Consider the following 13,750-nt stretch of genomic DNA (forward strand, 5'->3'; position numbering starts at 1 on the left):
GGTTCTGTTTTTTCACTTTTATTAGCAGAGGCCATCTCCTCCTTCAGCCTCTCTCGCTTCTTCTCCTCCCTCTTGTGGAACCTGAAGGGCTTCTGCGTGGTGAAGAGGAAATCTCTCCTCTGCTCACAACCTTCCTTCCTCAAGCGCTCTTGTTCATGGATGAGGTCATCATAAAGAGGCTTTGAGACATGCTCAGGGACGGGAGCGACACAAAACTGTTTCTGACACTCAGTCAGGTCTGCCTCCTCTTTGGCTTTCTGTGAATCCTGGGGGAGAGGCTTCCTCTGTCTCTCTGTCACCTTTCCCAAGGAATTAGATCCAGTAGTTCTTGGTGCCTCGACTCCATTTGAGGTAAAATTCCGCAGAATCACCTTTGAACTGAGGACAAGAGTGGAAGACGTACTGTATGTTTCAGATAATACCTTTGCAAACATCGTTATCACATTTAAGATTTGAATTAACTGTGGTGTTTGCGGTTCTCAGAGTTTCGCCCATCATGAGCGCAGATGCTCTGCTGCAGTATTTCGGATTTAAGTATGGAGGTGAGCAGGGAGTTCTGCAGGACCCTCTTCTCCAGCTGCAGCCTGCGTTTGGCCTTCAGAGCCTCCAAATGCAACTCAAGAGATAGTTCAGCCTTATTCTTTTCTTCATTACAGGACAGCAGGCTTTCCGTAACGTGCACATTGTCTCCCTCTTCAGATCTAGAGAAATCTAAAGTGGGAGAGATCTGGACATAAAATCTGTATTTAGTTTGTTTGTTGGATTAATGAATTGTTTTACTTTTAAAATAAGAAAGGAGCTGAAAGAAACAGCCACCAAACTGTAATTTGGTAATTAAAAACACTATTTAAAATTTATTATGGCATGCTATATAAGCAAAACTATTATAAACCACATTTTGGGAGTAACTATACATGGAATATTTGTACTGCATTAAATAGATGAACAACGTCCCACAAGCAGCACTGATTTCCAAGAATGCAAGCACTAGCGTAAAATAAAATTTAAACGATTATCAAAACGATTATTTATATATGAAAGAAAATAAAATTTTATGTTATCAAGATATTGACTTTGTCTGTTGTTGTTCTTTCTTAGCTAGAGGAGTCGCGTTTTAGATGTCAACAGCGTAAATGCCGTTACTATGGCAACCCCAAACGCGCATAGTTACGCTCTGTTATTGTTGTTGTTCGCCTTCGCCAAAAGCGATTCGAAATTAAGTGTATAAACAATAACAAAAGCAGATTAATCAATGTTAAATCGACAAATACAGTGGAAAATATCAGACATGTGTTTGCGTTTTGAACTCAAACTCTGGTACTCCATTCCCTCTCCCGCCATTATTGATTTTTTCCCTCACCATTGTCATCTGATCCATGGTGTGATCAGGCCCGCTATGAGGACATCATTCAAACACTCATCCATTAAATGTCAAAGATCAAGACGCACTCCATTTCCTTGGAATCGGCAAATATCGTGATCTCTGCTCCAGCGACAGTCTCCACCCACCGGCGCCTGAACACTGAATCCTGAGTTCACAATTACAGTAACTTTATGTCTTCCAGGAATACTAGATACAAAACAGCATCTGTTTCTCAGCAAACACTGTATGCAGCAGCAAAACGCAGATACATGTCGCCTATGTTCACATTTAAATAAACTAAACGCACTTGATTGTGTCCTCCACGACGGCAGATGGCGCTAAAAGTAACAGGCTTCCATCTCAAACACTTCTGAACAAGAGCGGAGAAGTGATTGTTTGTGAAAGGAGTTTAAAAGACACAACACTGTCATTTAATAGTGCTGTATGTGACATACATTTCCCGTGTAAAGTGAAAACAGATGAAATGTTTTGGAAATGCCCATGATTCATTTTCATAGTTTTTGTGGCTTTTAAAATCCGGAAGGATTGTAGCAAACAGAACTCTTACGTATTCTCGTACAACAACAACATGGCTGGATGGTGATAGATAAGAATACCGTCGTTGTCAATAACAGGACAAATAGGACGAAAAGTTTTAGATATTTACTTTAAGGCTTGATAGTTGTAAGAAGTTGTTTCACGTCTGTTTTTCCACTAGAATGTTCACTTTCGCGAAAGCTAAGCTAGCAGTGCTCGGGATAGGACGGCGGTGTGTTGCACTGAGGGCGTCCAGCGGAGCGCGTAGAGGATTCGCGTCCTCCGAGCGCGATGAGGAATCCAGCACTTCTGAAAACCAGCTCTTTGACATTATAATATCCGGCGGGGGAATGGTGGGCACCGCTATGGCATGTTCGTTGGGTGAGTGAGTGTCCCTGTCATGCACCCAGCCTGCTTTTGCCCCTCATCTCCACTCTCCCACGCTACATTACCCAGTTGTAATAAAGTTCTTGCCGTGACTTTTCTTTACACTTGTTTCTCACGCAAAATAAAGAGGTTGCTATTTTGCTTGATGAAAGTGTTTTAGCTGGAGGTGAAGGGTGCAATTGCGGTTGTACAACAATGTGACGTTTTCATGCCGTAGGATGCTAAAGTAAGCAGTGTGCAATTAACGCACAGATTTTATGCAAACTTCAGTAAGCTCTTGTTCAGATATATTGGTAAAATATGCAAAATGGGAGAAGAAACAACATCACAGTGATTTAGAAAGGACTTTGGAAAGAAAAGAAATCATCCTGCATTTAATCTGTGTTCTTCATTCAGGTCTAGATCCAAATTTGGCAGGGAAGAAGATTCTTCTGCTTGAAGCTGGTCACAAAAAAGAGATGGACAGGGTTCCGGAGACCTACAGTACACGGGTCAGCTCCATCAGCCCAGGCTCAGCAACACTTCTAAGTGGTACGGACTTGTGTAGCTTTTGTAATGTTCTTTTTTTATGTGTGGTTCATATGACACTCGTATGGTTCTATAGAGCAGTGTTTCCCAACCTTTCTTTAGTCGCGGCACCCTTTGGAAATTTTAACAAACTTGTGGCACCCTACAAAATTAATTTTGTCACAATATTTGAATTTCTAACTTCGATATGATAATTTGAAAAGTATAGATATCCGGTACAACAAGAAAGAACTGCAGAATATAATGTCATACAGATATTTTTAATATTAATTAAAAATTTTGTCCATCAGTGGTGGCAATCAGTAGGCTAGTTTCTAATGAAGATACCAATTTATATGACAGATTTTAATGTAGGCTTTTATACATATGTAAACATTATTTAATTACCATTATAACTAGCTATCTCACAAATTTTTGCTCACTCAGTGTTTTTTTTATTTTACAGTGGGGTAATTTTGGTGCAGTAGCACGAGATAGCTTGATTTCAAACTTTGAATTGAATAAAAAATGACAAGTAAGCAGTCAGTAATAAAATAAGAACAAATAAAGAAATTAATAATGATAGCACAAGTAAAAAATAACGACAGGCCTTCGAATTAAATAAATTGCTTTTTAGTTTTTCAGGTAGGTCTAACAGTAGGGTTAAGATATTTAACTTTATTTTTTTTTTTCCAATTATCCAAATAATGTTTAGTCCTAGAAAGCTGTTATTATCAGATCACGTGAGCAAAACATAGCGGTTAGCAGATCAATTAATGAGAGGGCAGCGTTACCAGAGTTGCCCATTTACCACACCTTGTTACAACACAGTAGGGCTATTGCAGACAGAAACAATACTGTACTACATCGATGTTTCCTGTCGGCTCAATTTTTGAGTGGACTTTGCTGTTCCGATGAGCTTGAATGGTATACGAGTGGAGCGACTGAGCGGAGCGCACACGCATAGAGCGGGATAATACGCAGAGCGTCACACCACGTGAAAGTGAAACCTGAGCGGTGAACTAATTTTCGGCAGACGAAATTTCGGTGCATCTCTAATTATTGGCGACATCAGAAATGGATATTATATAATAGATGCTTTTTTGAACATTTTAGCAATTTAAAAATATTAAAAAGATTTTTTACACTGCACCCCTGCTCTCGACAGACGGCACCCCGGTTGGGAAACACTGCTATAGAGGAACACCTACAAGCCATTTTATCTACCTGGGGTAGCTTATCCAAAAATAATCATAATTCTTAGCTTATTCATCCATGTCTTCCAAAAATGGACAAAGAGCACCATTAAATACATCATAGAATTTAGTCCAATAACTGGTGCACTATTTTCAGAGTCTCTTGAAACCATATAGCTTTGTGTTGTAGTTATTAACAAAAACTGTTCAAAATAATTTTCATTCATTGAAATAAAGCTGAAATTAAATAAAATAGCTAACACTGTACAATAAGGTTCCATTTGTTAACTATATTTAAGACATTAACTTACAATGAGCAATACATTTGTTACAGTATTTATTAATCTTTGTTAACGTTAGTTAATAAAAATATACAACTGTTCACTGTTAGTTCATGTTAGATCAGGTCCATTAATATTGATAGATACAACTTTTCATTTTAATAATGTATTAGTAAATGTTTGAATAAATGTTACCATAAAATATAAATAACTCATGGGACTTTAGAAATGTTGCCTTGGCAACTAACTAAAATAAATGTGTTTAAAGTATTAAAATAACTAAAACTTAAATAAAAATGAGGCTAAATAGAAATGAAAACAAAAAAATAAAGAAATAAAATGACAAAAGCACAAAAGTTCTTAAACTAAAAACTGAAAAAATATAAAATCCAATTAAAAATATAAATCCTTACTATAGTAATATATAAATAATAGTATGTATTGTAATAATTCACTGGGGAACAGAATATATTGTTTTTATTGAAGTTGTTCTCTTTTGTCCTTAATGACTTTAATTTTTCATACACTATAAAACATTGGCTGAAAAGACACAAATTGTCACAAATTCCGAAATGAAGAAGTACAGAAAGGGTTTGACCAAAAAACAAACAAACAAAACAATAGATTTGAGATGGCCAGTAGTAGATGTGATGCCACAGACAGTGAGCTGCCCTGTGTTGCCAGGCTTCACAGTGTGTTATGTTGAATGAAACATATGCTTTTGATTGTGTCCACAGAATGCATGTTTGCATTATGGGCAATGTTGGGCATCATTTAGAACCAGTACTTTGGGTAATGTGGAGGCACAATCAAATCACAAGGTCTGTGGTGAGGATAAGTACATCTGTTCCATTCAAAGCTCTGAAACTGCACTCCTGTCATTAAAACTATTTACAGTATAATGTTTGTATATGAAAGATTCACCAGGAAGTAGGTCAGTAGGTAGCTTTCGGTCTTGCGCTGTGTACTTTTTTCCATTACTATATTTAGTTCGCTTTTTGTTCTGGTTGGATATCATAAAGGATAAGCTTTTTAATTCTGTCCTATTGTGTTACAGGTCTTGGTGCTTGGGACCATATTGCAAATATGAGATGTAAGCCGTATAATAAAATGCAGGTCAGTAAAACCAGTATGCAGTAATACAATGATTACTTGGGCGGTGCCATTATGCAATGATAGGATCACATTCTACTGAATGATAATCATATTTACGCACCACAGTATTACCGGTGCTTCTCAGAATGTCCATCAAAACATTGTAGTAGTACCATGGCACTTTTTTACAAGTGAAAATGTAACCAAAGTAATCAAATATCACACCAAAAGAAACTCGTGTCATTTAAAAGCAACTAACCACTAAAGCAAAACACATTATGTGTAACCAACACCGTTATTTACTATGACCTTACCTGCTTATTTTCCTGAGAGCATGAAGCCACTCTATTAAAAACAGCTGTATCGTGTTTTGCTCGTCGTTGTTTGCCTCATCACACTGTAAGCAGCCACCCATAAATTAATGCTACAGAACCACAGCCTCCGAATACAAAACATACATTAGAGATGCAGAACCTCAAACTCCGCATCGCAACCTGACAGTTAAGCTTGGTTTTGCTTGCTGCCACAGTTGATCTATTAGAGTCTTATTTAGCGGGATGACATAAATCCAACTGTGTCTACTAATTACGAAGATTAATGTGAGATGCAGGGAGAGGAGTTAAAAGCTGTGGAGATCACAAGTAAAAGGACCCTTCGTTTACTATGCTGTGGTGGGGTTTCTACTGTAAGATGTGGATTTTTCACTGCCAGAATGAAATCCTGTGGTTTCTGGGCAAACTAAGGGGTGTCAACAGAGTGCACTTTATATAGTGATATACCTCACCCATTATACCTTTCCTTTTTGTTTGTGAGTGCATTTATGTCCAAACAAGGATGAAACTGCAAAGGAACTGAGCTAGGTTCCCTCTTGCCCTCCAATTAAATTCAAGTGGTTGGAGGAAAGCGACTAAAGTGGGCCTGGGAAGTGCAATGTACCAGAAAAAAAAGTGTGGAGGTTCCCTAAAGTGTTATCAGCTAGATTTTTTTCCCTCCATAATGGTCTGAATCTTTTCTGGTATCTTTGTTGCAGAAATGATTGTGCTAAAAGGGTCATTTTGGCAAGGGACGTTTTAATTTGGCAGCGACTGGAAGTACATAGCAACTCCAAAACTTATCAACAGCTGTGTTTTTCCTATGTGTAAAATCCTTATAATTGTGGGTTGGTCACGTTTTAAATCTTGCACGTAACCATGTATCAAAAATTGCTAAACCACTACTATTAGTGGTTTTAGTATGGCTGTATAACAAGGATAGAACAGTCCTTCTGAATCCATGTTACTCATGGATTTAATTGTTTGCCAGTCACCTTAGTTACAAGTCATTTTAGGTTTTTAAAATATAGCTGCATCAATCACCAAGACCTTTTTGCATTTAAAACCATCTGCATGTTTTATTAACTAAGTTGCAAGGCAACTTGGATGAAACAAACTTAGCTCGACACAGTAATGTTCGCATATTTGTTATTTATTATTAACTTAACTATAAATACAAGCATAAATCGCCATGAAGAATGGCATTTTTTTAATTTCTGCCTCACCCCAGTGTGTTTACAAAGTCAACCGTGCAACCTCAAAGGCTGTTGGTGGCTGATGTTTGGTTAGAGTATCTGGCAGAACTCTTCGGCTTTGATGTGTTCAAGTTCAATGAAGCACGTGCTCTTTTGGAAATCCATAAATAGCGCCCGAGCGGTCACATAAGGATAGAGTTGTAAACCATAGCAATAATTTGGTTCTTTGCTTTAGGTTTGGGATGCTTGTTCAGATGCTCTGATTACATTTGATAAAGACAATCTGCAGGACGAGATGGCATACATCGTTGAGAACGACGTCATTGTGGCCGCCCTCACCAAACAGCTGCAGACTCTCTCTGGTAACGGATACATTTTGATGTTTGATTTATGGATCGATTTAGGTGTTTGTTTTTGTAATCATTGCTTCGCACACTGAACTTTGATCATTACATGATGATATATCCTTAATCGTTGCTTTCGCTGTGCTTTTTCCATGTTGCTAAAAGTTTTCCCCAGCAGTGTCCTGCACTCTCGAGTGCTGAGTGGGCTCCCTGTTAATTAGTTTTAGGGATGGCTTGGCAAATGATGTCACCACAAGCCATTCCTTCCCGTCTTGGCAAAATTTTTATTTGTACTCATACTCCTTTTGAACATCTTTCTTCTTCTGTTTTTTTCCCTAAAGATTCCACTTCTTTGGACGCATTCGTGTTTTTCCTGCTATTTCGATCATCCAGCACATTACTTTTGGTGGGAGTCAAAAGCCCCACGAGAATTGCCACCCTGTTCGGACACGTGCAGTGGTCTATTGACCCATTTAAAAAAAACACATTCCTTTCCAGCCGTAGCATCTCGCTCGGCTTGGGGTGCCTGAGCACGGACAGCATTTTACTGTAACATTTTGTTGTTGTAATTAACTAAACTGTTCCATGGCTCTGCATTTGGCTTTTCCATGCCATGCGCTGTAAAACAGCATATTTTTAAAAACAGGCCTTTTTTAAAACGCATCTTGCATTTAACAGATGTGCGGTAGCACGTGCGTGTTCACGTGTTTGTGTCAAGTTGGTGCTTTTTAACAGTCTGCTATTTCTGCTGAAGTACTAGGCAAAAAGTATGTGCATCAACCAGCTGTTTTTTTTTTTTTTTTCTCCGTTACTCTGCTTTCAAATCAGCAAGAAGCCAATATTTCTCATCTGTGCGCAAGAACTAGTGTTCAGTTTTGTGGACAGAATGGTTCGAAAAGTAGGCGTAATTCCGGATCTTTTTATGTGCCTAGACCGCCAGTAATTATAAGAAAAGTGGATTTTCTGCTTCCTTTACTTTCGTTCTCTGTTGTGTCCAGGATATTGGCAGCTGGTCTTATGTATTGCATGGTTTGCTTGTAAATAAACACCATTAGTCAGCCATGGGTGACTTGCCAAAGCCGTTAAGACAATTGTTAATGCTAGCAGGCCTCAACCAGAGAAAGGAAAACAACTTTGTGTTTTATGAGGTGGTTTGATGATCCTTAATTTTTTTACTTTTGTCACAGCCAAACCCTGTTTGTTTGGATTTTTTCCCATTTCTCAAGTGGAACTGAACAAGATTTGGACTAATGCTCTTTTTGTTGCATTTTAATGTGTAATGATGTTTTGGCATGATTATCATTCATTCATTCATTCATTCATTCATTTCTAAACCAGACCATGTTAAAGTGCAGTACCGAACAAAAGTGGTGAAGTACACCTGGCCCCGTCCTTACCATGTCTCTGAGTCCATCCCTTGGGTTCAGGTGACTCTAGCCAATGGAAAGACTCTCCAAACCAAGCTGTTGGTATGTAGAATGTATCCAGTGTTTCCTTTGGTATTACAAACAGAAGAGTGCACCACTACAAAAGCAAAACCTCCATTTCTTAAGGAAGGTATGATTGGCTCTTTCAGATTGGTGCTGATGGACCGAACTCAATGGTGCGGAGAGAGGCTGGCATCCCCACAGTCAAATGGAATTACGATCAGTCAGCGGTCGTCGCTGTTCTGCATTTGTCTGAGGTATGATGATCCTCCAGTTTGAAGTTCAAATCATACAGTATTACATCTCGTTTGTTTTTCTCAACTTATTGAATTCTGCCATTTGTTCAGACATGTCACATTACAGAAGAAATATGGTTGCATTGAATGCATTAACCTTGCAATATTGTTTTTCAGTCCACCGAAAATAACGTAGCCTGGCAGAGGTTCCTACCAACCGGGCCCATTGCAATGCTTCCTGTGAGCTGACCTTAAGAGTTTATTTTACTTGTAAATGATCTCAGTTGTGCTTGATTTGTTTCATTGGTTCGTCGTGATATCACTTAGTGGTCAAATGGAAAATACATGTGTTTGTAATGGTACTCAAGCCCAGACGTGGTGTATGTGTCTGCTGTGCAGTTGTCAGACACGGAGAGCTCGCTGGTCTGGTCCACCAGTCATCAGCATGCTGAAGAACTTCTACAGCTGGATGAAGAGAGCTTTGTGGATGCCATTAACTCTGCATTTGTGAGTAAACACTGACACTGTTGCCACACTTATGGTCCACCTCCCTAAACTGAACACCTTACAAGTGTTGTGCTATTACAATATTGTTCAAGTTCATTTTGGTGTGTAGAATAACGTAATAAAGAAGTTGATTTTGATTGAAATGTCATATCTGTGCTCTGCATTCTCTTCATTTCGGCTGAATGCCCTCAAACTGACCCTCACACCCTTTTTTTCTTCTTGTTTGTGTTTCCGTCAAAGAAACTCCTTTTTTCCCAAGCTGGCTATTTTTACTGGCCTTACTGGTCACAGGCCTTTGCATCTGAGTCACGCTTGCCATCAAAACTGGTTTGCTAATTAAGCCCAAGGTTTGCCAGTGTTGGTCATTACTCCACGGAATGTTTTTTTTCTACAGACCAAACTCAAATTTGTGGCCTGCTCAGAATTTTACTTTAATTAGGCATGCTTTTTGCATCTCTGCTGAAATACCTGTCTTTTAAGACTGTAGTGTTTTGAGTGCACAAAAGCTTACCTCTAGATCTCAATATAAAGATAGCATAAAATTAATAAAAATCTTGTTATTATTTACTCGCCTTTTATGTTGTTCTAAACCCATGACGACTTTATTTCTTCAAAATTGTGGTGTTTCACTGAAGGATTTTTATGCAGCTTTTTCCCCATACAATAAAAAGCAGCAGTGACCAGGGACTGTCATGATCCAAAAAAGCACTATAAAAGTGTCACTGAAGGAGTCCATGCTGTGCTCTATTCCAAGTCCTCTAAAGCAGTGGTTCTTAGCCTTTTTGACTACACAATTTTCAAAGGCCCCAAATATAGGTATTACCTCTGGTATTGTTGTTTTCTTGTTTGTTTTCCAACTTTTTTTAATTAATGGAAACTGGGAGTGTTGATATGTGAATCAACTTCAGTTAATTTGTGATTCCTGAAAATTCAAGAACCTGAATGCTATTGCAGGAGAAAAAAAGAATATAGATCTTGTTTGTATGTTTTTTTTAGTAATTCAGTCAAGTTAAAAAAGCACTGCTCTGAAGTCATGCAATAGCTTTAAGGAACAGGCTGTTCTATTCTATAAGAATTTTAGTTCATCATGTGGAAATCTTCCCCTCTGCAGTGCATTTGGTTCCAGATTGATTTCTGGTTCCATTAAAGATTTTTGTATAATTTTTAAGGCAGAAAGTGAACAGTGGAAAACATTTTTTACTGCCCTTTACTGCAGCCTGTCAAATGATGAGAGAACTTCAGAGTTCAGTTGGACAGAAAATAATAAATATCAAAAAATGAACTGAGAATCATGTGATTTCACTTTTTTTTGGTTTCCCATATAGGATTCAGAATGATTTTTCAAACTTGCTTGCATCAGAGCGCATGAGTCATATGGACTTTTATGGCGCTTTCTTTTAGTCCTTGTCATTTTGCATATTACATGAGAGAAAGAAAGCCATATGGATTTGGAAGGACATTAGCAGTAGTCAGTGATTGTTTTTTAACTGGCTCTCCACTCATCTTCCATCCAGTTTAAGCTTAACAACTCTATAACGAATAGAGATTCTTGCATATCTCATTCTTCTGGTGCCATTTCCACTGTTGTTCACTTCTCTGTTTCTCTCTCTTCAGTGGAGTAATGAGAACCATTCTGAGATGGTGGAGACTGCTGGCTCTCTGTTCCGGACGGCTCTTTCTGTCCTGATGCCTGACAGCGGCTCTGCACGTCAGCTTCCACCTAGCGTTGCAGGTATTGGCCCAAAGAGCCGGGTCATGTTCCCGCTAGGTATGGGTCATGCCACAGAATACATCCGCCACAGAGTGGCCATCATTGGGTATGTTTGCAAAGTTAGTGCATGAAATGATTTTTGGTTTTGAGTATTTGTTGTTCGGAATTTAAGAATGTTTTCCATAAGTATAGAGTCACATGTATATACAAAGGAGAGATCTCTCAATATTAAGTTTATAGCACAGCTGTACTGCTTATGTGGTTGTCTGAGACTTTAAACCTATGTGATGAGGAATTTCTTCTGTAATATTGAGTCTACAAGGAGGAAATTTCAGCAGGTTTAGCTAAATATGGCTCCTGACTCAAGGTTTCCTCTCTATATTTTCTGATCTTTCTAATTTCAGAGATGCTGCACACAGAGTCCATCCTTTAGCAGGCCAAGGTGCCAATCTAGGCTTTGGCGATGTGGCCTATCTCACGAAAGTTCTCAGCCAAGCAGCATTTAATGGAAAAGACCTTGGTAAGTGTTTCAGCATCAGCAGCAGTCAAGCTGAATGTATGTGTTCACTGGATTTGTACTTGTGTGACAGTTTTCAAATATATACATTTAATAAGCATTACATAAAGTCATGTAATGAGCTCATTTAATAAGAAACTCATACATTATATAAGCTATATAGTGAAGAACTGCCTCACGTTGAAGAAACGTGACAAGAAACATGAAGGACTTTTGTTGGTTTGGAATTTTCTGCTGTATATTCAGATCATAGAGTATTTCATACCTGAAGTAGCATACTTTTGGGTCAGAAGAGCCCGGTGGAGCTATCTGTGGTTTTTCATAAGCTCTTTTCCATTTCCTTATATTGAGGGTGGTCTTTAGTGAAAAGAACTGGTTGTCCTGGAGCAGTATACAGTGTTTTTACTTGTCACTCATGCCAAGAACTGTTCATAAATTTTTTTTGCAGCCACAAATGGAAATCTTGTTATGAGGAATTGTTGACATCAGTTTCTTTGAAATTCATATATGTATAATTAAAACAGTAACTGATATTTTCCATATTCATCCATATTGCAGATATTTGATTTTAAACGGCTGATTCAGGAGGAAAGTCACCTGAATTTTATGGTATGGAGTTTTATTAAATGCGGTAAAATGTTTGAAATTAAGCGGAAAGTACTACCTTCGTATTGCTGATTGAAAGCTTTTAATAAGTATTTAAAAAATTCAAATGCAAGACACGGGATGTGTAAAAGTTAACGCCATATAATTATTGTGTAAATCTGCAGAGATTTCTGCAGGTGTAAATTCTGTACAGACAACAAGTACCAAATGGATAACAGAAAGGACAACTTTTGAAGAAGAAAAAAAGAGAGTACTTCACATGCTTTACTCTTTAACCTTTGATCCTTTGAACTCTAGGAGCCATGCAGCACTTGTTGGAGTTTGAGACTGAACGTCAGCGACACAATCTTCCTATGATGGCAGCCATTGACCTCATGAAGAGATTGTACTCCACTAACGCCGCACCTATGGTTTTACTGAGAACCTTCGGCCTGCAGGCTACCAACGCACTGCCTCCACTTAAAGTATGATCACATCTCTTATTCTTCCCACAATTCCTTCAAAATGTCAGTTTTATTTTTATTTTCTGCTCTGAAATTATTGGACAATCTTCCCTTCCTCCATCGTATTCCATTACTTTGGATCTTGTTCCTTTCTTCAGCTCTGTGGCAATCCGCTCGTGTTCTCATTCATTTCTGTCATCTGTGCCTCTGTTCTGCTTCCAGCTTCAGTCTTCTTTCACCTCTCCAACTTTTGCTCCCCCTTTCACTCTTCCTCTGACTTCTTCCCCTCTCTAACCCCATCCCCCCATCTTGTCCTCTGATTACATGCCTTTCTACTCTTATCCGTGCCTGTAATTTACATGGTCAGGAGCTACTACTATGGTTATGTTTAGCCCTAAATTTACTGTTACCGAAAGTGTGTGGGTGGAGTTGCAGGGCTGTGCATGGTTGTGTTGGCTTGTGTTTTCACACTCCTTTTATTACAGGCCACTCTTATGAAATGGCTTCATTCCTTTACTAAGCGATTCCAACCAGAGGGCCTGTAACTTGTCTTAAGCCTTGAGGGATATCTCCCACATTTGGTGTTTCTATTATAGACGTTACAGCCTGTGTATGTACCTCAAATGTAATGTAAGGAGGACTTGTGTCACCCTTCATGATCAAAAGTAGGAAGATGTGCATTTCTCAAATTAAAACTATAAAAAAATTAAAGCTCAAATTAAAACTATAAAACATCAATTGTGAATTATGAATATTGCTTACCTGTAAGTCACTTACCTGAAGTTGTATTTTTTTTTCTTGTACCCACAGGAGCAGATCATGGCCTACGCCAGCAAGTAAAACACTAGCTGCACACTGGATGTTTGCTGAATCTCTACTGATTTTGTTCATGGAATGTATAAGTGTAAATTAATAAATTATATTTTATTCCTCTATCTTTGTTGGAAAACATTTTATGCCATCTTTTCCAATCACCTATATGAAAATGTAATATAAAATAAATATAAGATGCAACTCCTGCTCTGCCTTCTTTGCAAATAGAACGTAAATGTGTTCAATCATTTTTCAAACTTTGTTACTTTCATA

At 38.3% G+C, this 13,750-nt stretch overlaps 1 protein-coding gene and 1 pseudogene across 1 annotated transcript; one reads left to right on the plus strand and one right to left on the minus strand.

Moving 5' to 3' along the window:
* The window catches only part of LOC107732242 (protein FAM161B-like), a 7,177-nt pseudogene extending 5,754 nt beyond the window's left edge, over positions 1-1,423 (minus strand).
* Positions 1,424-1,738: 315 nt separating this feature from the next.
* On the plus strand, positions 1,739-13,671 carry LOC107732250 (ubiquinone biosynthesis monooxygenase COQ6, mitochondrial-like). Its single transcript, XM_016543531.1, has 12 exons — positions 1,739-2,281; positions 2,684-2,818; positions 5,329-5,387; positions 7,109-7,235; positions 8,556-8,686; positions 8,794-8,901; positions 9,058-9,120; positions 9,280-9,387; positions 11,002-11,204; positions 11,503-11,618; positions 12,519-12,685; positions 13,475-13,671. Exons 1-12 carry the CDS (start codon positions 2,083-2,085, stop codon positions 13,502-13,504), a joined length of 1,446 nt encoding a protein of 481 aa, XP_016399017.1. The 5' UTR covers positions 1,739-2,082; the 3' UTR covers positions 13,505-13,671.
* Positions 13,672-13,750: the final 79 nt, after the last annotated feature.

Source organism: Sinocyclocheilus rhinocerous, unplaced genomic scaffold (assembly GCF_001515625.1).
Source record: "Sinocyclocheilus rhinocerous isolate Xijiao unplaced genomic scaffold, SAMN03320098_v1.1 scaffold1635, whole genome shotgun sequence".
Classification (NCBI taxonomy): domain Eukaryota; kingdom Metazoa; phylum Chordata; class Actinopteri; order Cypriniformes; family Cyprinidae; genus Sinocyclocheilus; species Sinocyclocheilus rhinocerous.

What these genes read in the sequence shown, in the direction of transcription:
- LOC107732250 (XM_016543531.1), top strand. Translation starts at nt 2,083, where the DNA reads ATGTTCACTTTCGCGAAAGCTAAGCTAGCAGTGCTCGGGATAGGACGG. An exon ending in ACAGCTGCAGACTCTCTCTG is followed by an intron (nt 7,236 to 8,555) that starts GTAACGGATACA and finishes TTTCTAAACCAG; the next exon opens with ACCATGTTAAAGTGCAGTAC. An exon ending in CTGTTCTGCATTTGTCTGAG is followed by an intron (nt 8,902 to 9,057) that starts GTATGATGATCC and finishes ATTGTTTTTCAG; the next exon opens with TCCACCGAAAATAACGTAGC.